Source organism: Alexandromys fortis, unplaced genomic scaffold (genome assembly GCF_014885135.2).
Source record: "Alexandromys fortis isolate MF-2015 unplaced genomic scaffold, M_Fortis_MF-2015_v1.1 scaffold_173, whole genome shotgun sequence".
Taxonomy (NCBI): domain Eukaryota; kingdom Metazoa; phylum Chordata; class Mammalia; order Rodentia; family Cricetidae; genus Alexandromys; species Alexandromys fortis.
Genome location: NW_026068051.1, coordinates 2243849 through 2253178, shown reverse-complemented (window position 1 = coordinate 2253178; position 9330 = coordinate 2243849). Strand labels below are relative to the sequence as shown.

Sequence of the window (9330 nt, the reverse complement as noted above, 5' to 3'; positions counted from 1 at the left end):
AAAAATAAAAAAAAAAAAAAAAAAAAAAATCAGCAAGAAAGGAGGTACAGAGAATAATTAGAGAAAATGTTTAATTTTTCTTTGAATACTGAAATATTTGATACCCAACTTTTCTTTGAGATAGGGTCTCACTTGAAGAAGCCCTGGCTGGCTTAGAACTCACTATGTAGACCAGTTGGCCTCAAACTCAAAGAGATCTGCCTGTTTCTGCCTCCTGAATTCTGAGATTAGCCATTTGCCACTATGCCAATCCTCATCCAATGAATTTTAAATGTGTTCTGAGTACTTAGAACACATTTTACCGAATATACAAGCTTCACCTTTAATCTCAGAACTTAGAAGAGGCAATTGGTTATCTGGGAGTTTGAGGCTAGCTTGGTCTATATAGTAAGTTCCAGGACAGTCAGGGATACATAGAGACCGTCTTTAAAATATATGTGTGTGTTTATATTATTATACTATTATACAAACAAAATATTAAAATGTATACATATATCTTGTATACACACACACACACACACACACACACGTTTCAAGAGTTAGGAAGATAGCCCAAGTGGTAAAGTGCTATAGTTTTGGAGCCTGCCCTGGAATTCACTTTGTAGACCAGGCTGGCATTGAACTCACAGAGATCCGCCTGTCTCTGCCTCCCAAGTGCTGGGATTAAAGCCCACCTGTTGGGACTTTTGATAACTGGCCTAATCATTGAGCCCCAAACTACTGAAAGACAGAAAAAAGTGAATGGCATCTGAGGAAGATTCACACCTGAGATTGTCCTCTAGTCAATCCATGCAAGTGCAAAGGTGTGCATGTTATATGTGTGCTCATGTGAGAGCAGGTGTGCATGTGCACAAAAACACACAGAATATATACAAGCTATAACCAGGCCTGTTGGGAGACACCTATAATCCCAGCACTCAGACAGAGGCAATCTACGAGGGCCAGCATGGTCTGTATAGTGAGTTCTAGGAGAACAAGGGCTACAAAATGAGGTCCTGTCTAAAACACATACACACACACAACACACAAAAGTTACAAAGTGATAAAGCATGGTAAAATAAAGAGATGGCAAACAAAGCTATTAAAATTCTCAGTATCCGATCTCTGGGAGTTCGAGGCCAGCCTGGTCTACAAAAGCTAGTGCCAGGACAGGCTCCAAAGCTACAGAGAAACCCTGTCTCGAAAAACTAAAAAAAAAAAAAAAAAAAAAAAAAAAATTCTCAGTATCCATGAAAACAGGCATAGTTCCCTAGACAAACATATGCATTCTTTAAGTTTAGTAATATTTTTTTAAAAAGTCAAGTTAGGCCTATGAAATGGATCAGAGAGTAAAGATGCTCACTGCCAACTTGATAACCTGAGTTCAATCCCGGAGATCTATAGGGTTGAATGAGAACTGACTCCTGAGTCAAAAACTTACCTGTGGCTGGGTGGTGGTGGTGAAAGCCTTTAACCTCAGCACGTGGGAGGCAGAGACAGGCGTGTCTCTATGATTTCAAAGCCAGGCTGGTCTACAGGGAGACACAGCCATGACTGTTATATAGAGAAACCTCGTCTAGGGAAAAAAAAAAAAAAAAACAACCTGTCCTATGACTTCCACATACACACTATGGCTAGCAAACACAGACAAATAAATATAACACAAATATCTTAATAAAAAGTCAAGTCCCTTGTATATTACTCAAAGTATTTACAATACAAGCCAAAAAAGAAAAAAAAAAAAGGTACCACTAACACATCTTCCCCAAAAATATTTAAAGCTACAGACATTCAGAAAAGTAAAAGTCAAAATAACGGGCAGTCTAACCAAAATAGGATATGAACCCAAAAATCATCCTAATTTCTAGCACCTCAGACATAAACTAGACCACCCTTTCACTCAGGTCCAGTGTTATCTGTCACTAACACTGCTCTTTTTTTTTGAAACAGGGTTTCTCTTTGTGGCTCTGGCTGTCCTGGAACTCGCTTTGTAGACCAGGCTGGCTTTGAACTCACAGAGATCCGCCTGCCTCTGCCTTCCGAGTGCTGGGATTAATAGTGTACGCCACCATTTCTTATTATTGTCTTTATATCACTTTTTAAATTTTAATTTTTTAGTATTTCTACTGTATATCATTTTTGCCTTTCCCTCTCTCCCTGTAATATTATATTTCAAGATCCTGCTTTGCTACATAAACTGCAATTTCTTATTTGTAGTAATACATCAGACTTCTTTTTAATGCTGTGAATTATAGATAAGCAGTAAATAGAGCTCAATCATTTAAATTAAAGTCAAAGGGTCAAATAGTTTTCTCAAGTTCATTATTTTTTCTTTTTTTCCGGCTTTTTTGTACTGTTTCTTGTTTTTTTCCAGTTTTTCAAAATAGAGTTTCTCTATGGAACTTGACTTGTAAAGGAGGCTGGCCTTGAATTCACAGAGATTCACGGCCTCTGCCTCTGGAGTGGTGGGATTAAAGGCTTGGACCACTACTGCCCGGATCAAGATTTTTTTTTTTACTTGTCAAATCCTATCTGATCCATCTCACCTCACACAAAGTAAACAGATAGATAAAACTAATACAGGTATTAGTACCTATTTATTTAGGTGTCTCCCAAAAGGTTCTCAACCCATTCTGTAGTTAAATTGAAGTGTGACATTGAATTTGAGTGAATAGTATCATGTTTAAAAGTTGCCTGTTTTAAACATGCCTTGTTTACACATAGAAACCACTTTATCAACTTGCTCCTCTTTTGGTTTAATACCCCTGTAGCAAAACTGACAAAAACAAACACATTCAAATAACCTTTACCATGACTTTAATACATACATGTTATTTAAATATGCATATTAAACTTTCAGACATGCTTCATAACAAATTAAATGAAAGCCTTTCACCAGATCATGTTTAAATGTATCAATTTCATTTATATTTATATAGTTATATTATGTATTATTTATATTATAAAATGTACACTCTTGCTGGGTATAGTGGCCCACGCCTTTAATCCTAGCATGCAGGAGGCAGAGGCAGGTGAATATCTGAGTTCAAGGCCAGCCTGGTCTACAAAGTGAATTCCAAGACAGTCAGGGCTAGACATAGAAACAAACCTGTCGCAAAAAAACAAACAAACAAACAAACAAACAAAAAATGTACAATCTTAATTTGATATAAAATAAAACAGCAAGAGCTGGAATAAAGTTTAATTTTAGAATATCTTAACACCAGGTATATGACTGGTATTCACACCCTTAAACTTAGAAACACTTCTGAACCTGTAAATCAGCTATAAATCAATTCGACTGTGCCCTATTTCATGCCGTGTAAGCCACTGTCTAATTGCCCCCAGACCTGTCAAGCTCAACAGCATTCAGGAAATGACTGGTCTATTAGGGTTGAAAATACACCAAGAATTTGGAATATTTCTCATATTGAAACAGGGAGAAAAAGCTCAACTAAGATTGTGCTTAAGAACAATCACCATGCTGCTGAGAGGAAGGCACCACTAAAAGGCTTACTTCTGCTATTCTGCTCAGTCCAAAACTGATGCAACTACAACTCTGCATTTTATTATCTATTTATTAGGTAGTGGGTACAGTGAACTCACAATTTTCTTTATATATGAACTAGATCTCACTTTAAAATGTCTTTTTCGTCCTATTTTCATTTTCTATCTGAAGCTACAAAACCACCTGGCGCAAGGCGCAATTTTTTTTTTTTTTTTGTCTCAGAAATCTGTCAACAATAATATCTGGCCTCTAATCTGCTTAATGTTTTTCACTTCTTACCAAGAAAATCCATTAAAGGTCGAGAGTAAATACAAGCACCACACAACCATACATTCAAATCTCAGCCATGAAAAATTAAGTCACATTCCGGCCATAAAAACTGTGCAAGATACTTCCAGTTAGCGTATGCTTTCGTGATCAGGGACAACAGTATCAAGAGTAAGTGGTAGGGGGTTGGGGCTGTTAACAACACAGTGCAAATCAGAGGCAATGGCAGCAGCAGCAGCCGAGGACTGACAGCAAGGCCAGCGTCTGAAGGGAGAAGTAACACAGTATCACAATGCTGGATTTCCGAATGCCATTTCAGGGGAGCGCCGGGGTGAGAACTGGGAAGCAAGTGCACTCAACCCGATCAATGTCCGGGGTGAGAAAACCTACGACAAGGTATTATGGCAACATCAGCTGTCTAATCTCTTGTCACCTTTAAACACAACTTCATTCCAGGTCTTTCTTAATCCAAGTCAACCCCTGAAAGGGTGAGAGGCGCAAGGATGGTCATCGCCCTCGGCAGACAGGCAAAGACCCTGGGAAAAACCAGAGATTCCCTAATACTAAAGGATTTCCAGGAGCAAAATGCAGCCACCTTCTCTTCTCCAGCCAACGCTGTTAGGAACCCGATCAGGACGTTGTCGGAGGCTTGTATTTTTTTTTTTAATGCAAGAGTGATATAAGAAAATGGCACTGAAGGATGAGGGGGCCTGGAAGGAAAGGCTGAACCATCCCAGGAGCGATGGACAGGGTTTCCCTGAACCGACTCAAGATAACAACGCCACCAGAGTGCATCGAATGGCCAGCCAGCGCCCGGTACCCCATCACTGAGAAAGCTTCGCCCCCTCCCCAAGCGCCCCAATTCCCAAACACCGCTCCCCACTCCACCTCCCGGCCCTCAGGATTCCCACGCCTGCCCCCCCCCAGGTCCCTCGCCAGACACCCCACGCCCCAGCCGACCCTGCCGCCCCTCCCTCGGGCCACCCACCCTCGGGCGCCCGGCACTGGCCTCCCCTCAGCTCGCCCGACCCCTCCCCCTCACCTCTCCTCAGCGCCTCCTCGTAGCTGAGGAATCCGATCCGTGACTCCTTGGCGCCCATGCTCCCTTCATCCCCTCGGCCGGGGGGTCGGAGCCTGGTTTCGCCCCCACCCCCTCCCGCCTTCTTCGCGGCGTCGCCGGCTGACGGTGTCGGCGTCGCCGGTCCCCTCCTCCCCCAACACTAACAAGTGCGGCTTCTGCCCCGGCGACTCCTCCCGACCGCCGCCGCCGCCTCCTCCATGCCGAGTCACGTGACCCGCTCCCACCCCGCCCCCTTCCCCTCCCTCCTACTCCGCCCTTCTCTCCTCTCTCCTCCCTCGGCTTCTCGCCTCACTCCTCGTCTCCACCCCTCGGCCCTCCCTCCCGCCAGCCCCGCCGTGGGTCACCTGACCCGAGGCCCGGGATTGTTCCGGGTAATGGCCGCCGGGGGCCACGCTCCGCCCCACCCCACGCTAACAGCGCGCCGGAGCGCAGGGGCGGGGCGACGCCGCCGCACGTAGCGCGTCATCTTCGCCTCCCCGCCAATCGTAGGCCTCGCATCTCGCCGCGGCGCTCGGCTGGAGAGCAGGGCAGGGACTTCCGGGGCGCCCGAGGACGGTTCTGCCCGCCCCCGCGTCCTGGCGTTCGACGGGCGGGGCCGGAGCGCCGACGGTTGGTGCTGCGGTGGCCGAGACCCGCCTTGGAAGACTCGGATTGTTAGGGAGCGGGGCTCTGTGGAAAGCGGTGCGGGAGACAAAGGAGCGGGCGGGCGGAGAACCCGCAGTGCTCAGAGGCCCTAATGGCAGGGAATCGTCACAAAATTGATTATTTTCTTTTCTGCCTGTTGGGAGCTTAGGCCCCAGCCCCTTGCATCTATCCTAGGCCCCTTACCCTGAGTGTTAGCACACTGGACTCCAAATCCCAGCAGGCCAGGCGGTCCTGACCCCTTCCCTGGGGTGGGGGTGCTCAGGACCGCTCCTGTTCCCTGGCTGCCTTAGTTCTTCTTTCACGGTCTTCGGCCCAACTTCCTTCCCGCTGGACCTGCACACACACAATTTTTTAACGCCCTTTGGTATATTGCTTGGGTTGGGTTGGCTTTGTTTCTTGTGCTAGGTTTTTTTGTAGCCCAGTCTGGCCTCGAACTTGGCGATTCGCGTGCCTCAGCCTCCTGCGTACTTTACTGGTTCTACAAAGAGCTCCTCCACACCCGGCCCTGCCTCCTTCATGTACAAGTTTCTTATGTGGCTTCAGCCTAACAATTGCCCTCCTCTAGAAATGAGACAGTTCAAGACAGAGTAGCTTGCTTAAAAAGAATATATATTATTTTTTTTAAGGAGTGAATTCAGTAGCATTGAGTACATTTACATCGTTCTGCAGCCTTAGCAGTTTTTTGAGGACTACATCTAGCTGAGAACTGAAACTTCCTCACTCAACAGTAATACTAGTCTTTCCTCACACCAGTTCATGGCAACCACTGTAAATCGAACCACATTTCTCCTATGACTGGCTTCTTTCACTTAACGTCTCATTGTGTTGTACCATGTTAGATTTTCCCAGAAGGTCTGGCAATTCCACTTCCGAGTGTGTACTCCCAAAGAATGTCTTCAAAGGAGTGTGTTAACTACTTTGTGCTCTCACGTTTGTAGCAATAGTATATACAATAGTCAAAATGTTAAAAACAGCCAGGAGGTATTGTCGCAGACCTTTAATCCCAGCACTCAGGAGCAAGAGGCAGGTGGATCTCTATGAATTTGAAGCCAGCCTGGTCTACAGCGCTAGTTCCAGGACAATGCTTCCCAGAGAAACCCTGTCCCAAAAAGACAGAAACAAAACAAAACAAAAAAAAAAAATGTCATGTTAGTAAACCAAAAAGAGGTGTATAAATACAATAGATTTTTTTTTCATATCCTTTTTGGGGCGGTGAGATATGTTCTTATGTAACTATCTGGCTGGGCTGGGACTTGGTGGTGATCCTCCTGCTTCTGCCTACAGATATGAAAAACATGTGCCCTGCATCTGATTCCCACTTCCTTTCAATTCTAGTTTGTACCTGTCTTCACCATGAAATTCATAATATGAAGCTTCTCCGTAAGGAAACACTGAAAAATAGCTATTTGGATTAGAGAGGACTCGAGATGCCAATTAGATAATTTAGGTCCAGCAAAAGGATTTCAGTTCCTGAAGCCAGCTGACTGTCACATGCCCTGCCAGAGAAAGCTGTTTCTCTACTTACCTTTCCTGGTGGACCAGATCAGCCGCGTGGATGCTTTAATCACGGCACTGCCCTTTCCAGTTCTCTGAGGCAGTTAATTTGAGACCTGAGATTAGCTGTCTTACTAAAAGCCCATGAATCAGGAGGTTGGGGATATAGCCAAACCCTTTAATTTCCACGGCATCAGTTCAGTGTCTTCAGACACAACAATTCAGTCATCCTGCAAAGTATGAGTTATGAATAATTCTAAAGGAAAAAAATCTAAACCAAGATTTCAGCTGTGAGAAACATAATTTCGGATAATTTAGATTTCAGATAATGGGGCTAGAGCAATGGCTCTGTGGTTAAGAGTATACACTGCTCTTCCATAGGACTTGAGTTCGATTCCCAGCACCCATGTCAGGTGGCTCAGACCACCTGTAACTCTGGGAGTCTGATGCCTCTGACCTCCTTAAATACCTGCACCCATGTGCATACCCCCCAACACACATAATTTAAAAGTAAATAACTATTTTTAAAGTAGAGTTTAGATGCGAGATACAGTATGCATAACTACTTTTCCAAATAGTGTGTAAAAATGATGTCACAGTATGAGGGATGGACCTGGGTGTTTAACTTCCCTGGTTGATTTACAGTGGATTTTGAATAAATTATTTTCTCCACTTGTTGCACTGCCCGGCTTGAAAGCTGGGACTGCTGTTGGAATTTGTCTCCTGAGATGATTATCACAAAAGTATCAGGTGTTAAATATCAGGTGTTAGGGTTCCAACATAACACTGACCTGCCCGAGTCACGACACAGATGCAATGATACGTGGCATGAGGTAGGACCTTGGATCCTACGGTGGGGGACTAACATGCCATCACACAGAGTTTATATGGGAAGGAAGTTTATTGGGAAGGGAAAAGAGAGGGAAAGAGAAAAGAGACATAAACATGGTGACCTGCTTCAGAGAAACGACAGGAAGAGAGAGTGTGGTTAGGTGGGGCTTGTCTATTAAAGGGACCTTTGCACCTGTGTACAGACTACATAGTAACGTAGCAGCCATAGGACCCTAGGCTGGCTAGGGTGCCGCCTGAGTGCATCCTGCCAGGAGACGGGGCCAGCATAATGCCTGAACCCTAATATCAGGGAAGACTAGATTTAAAACCTATTAAAGTATTGCTATCACACAGGAACTTTCAAGACTGTCATTTCCTGGGAGTGGTGGCTTGCACCTATAATCTACTCAGTACCTGGGCCACAGAGCCAAGAGAATCACAAAGTTCCAGGCCAGTTTGGCTTACTCAGCAGTGCCCTGTCTCAAAACACAGTAATATATAAAAGAGGGTTTATTTTTATGTTTCAGGCCTGGCTTCCCCCTAGGATCATAAAAATGTTTCATTCTGCCACAGAGTTTCATGGATTAAATCCTCCTAAAAATCAGGAATTGAGATAGCAAAGTATGAAGTACTATTTCTGCTTTGTCTGAGTTAAACTGTGCATATTATTGAAGAAAGCAGTAAGAAGGATAGTTGTGTGTGATGAGAATTTTAAATGATAAGCTTAGGTAAGAACCAGCCTCTGCTTTGTATTACAAGTCATGCAGTCAAATGTTAAACATCTCCCTATAACTTTAAATTGATACAATACTTATGTTTGATGATGCAGAAAATGTAAAGTCTACTTGTCATGATTCTGAAAGAATTCTATTAATCATTTAGCTTCTTCAGTTTCACTTAATCCACTGGAGAGCTGGCCAGCTACCTCACTTTAAGCATGAGGTTGTACTTGGGAAACCATTCGTTTAGCTGTAATTACATGCCTGTGAAAAGGTTATCCAGACAAAGATTTAAAGCATGGGAGATTAGTATGTCATTTTTGCTTCTCAGGGGGCAATCTAAATGACAATGTTCCTTAGTTTGTATTCCTGGAGAAATGGCATAAGAAGAGGTCAGAGTCGTTTTATTTNTTTTTTTTTTTTTGGTCTTTCGAGACAGGGTTTCTCTGTGGCTTTGGAGCTTGTCCTGGAACTAGCTGTGTAGACCAGGCTGGTCTCGAACTCACAGAGATCCGCCTGCCTCTGCCTCCCGAGTGCTGGGATTAAAGGCGCAGAGTCGTTTTAGTACTTGCCAAAGAAGCACACCTACACTAGAGGTTAACTAATATAATAACGAGGGATAGACCAACACCTAATCTGGAGTAATTTGACTGCCATAAGAAGAGGCCAGTGCTCTGTGAAATATGATTATCTGGTAAGTGAATTGATTTCAGTATTATGAACTTGTTACCTTATAATTTACACAACTTGAGGATGAAGACACCTGTATTATAATCGTATTTGCATTACATCATTTTAAGCTATTC

At 43.9% G+C, this 9330-nt stretch overlaps 1 protein-coding gene across 1 annotated transcript in view; it reads right to left on the bottom strand.

The window, feature by feature from the left end:
* The window catches only part of Usp32 (ubiquitin specific peptidase 32), a 131118-nt gene extending 126099 nt beyond the window's left edge, over positions 1-5019 (bottom strand). The window contains exon 1 of the mRNA XM_050119575.1: positions 4797-5019. Coding sequence (XP_049975532.1) covers positions 4797-4854 — 58 coding nt within the window. The 5' untranslated portion in view covers positions 4855-5019. The remainder of the gene's footprint in view (positions 1-4796) is intronic.
* Between the last annotated feature and the right edge of the window lie 4311 nt (positions 5020-9330).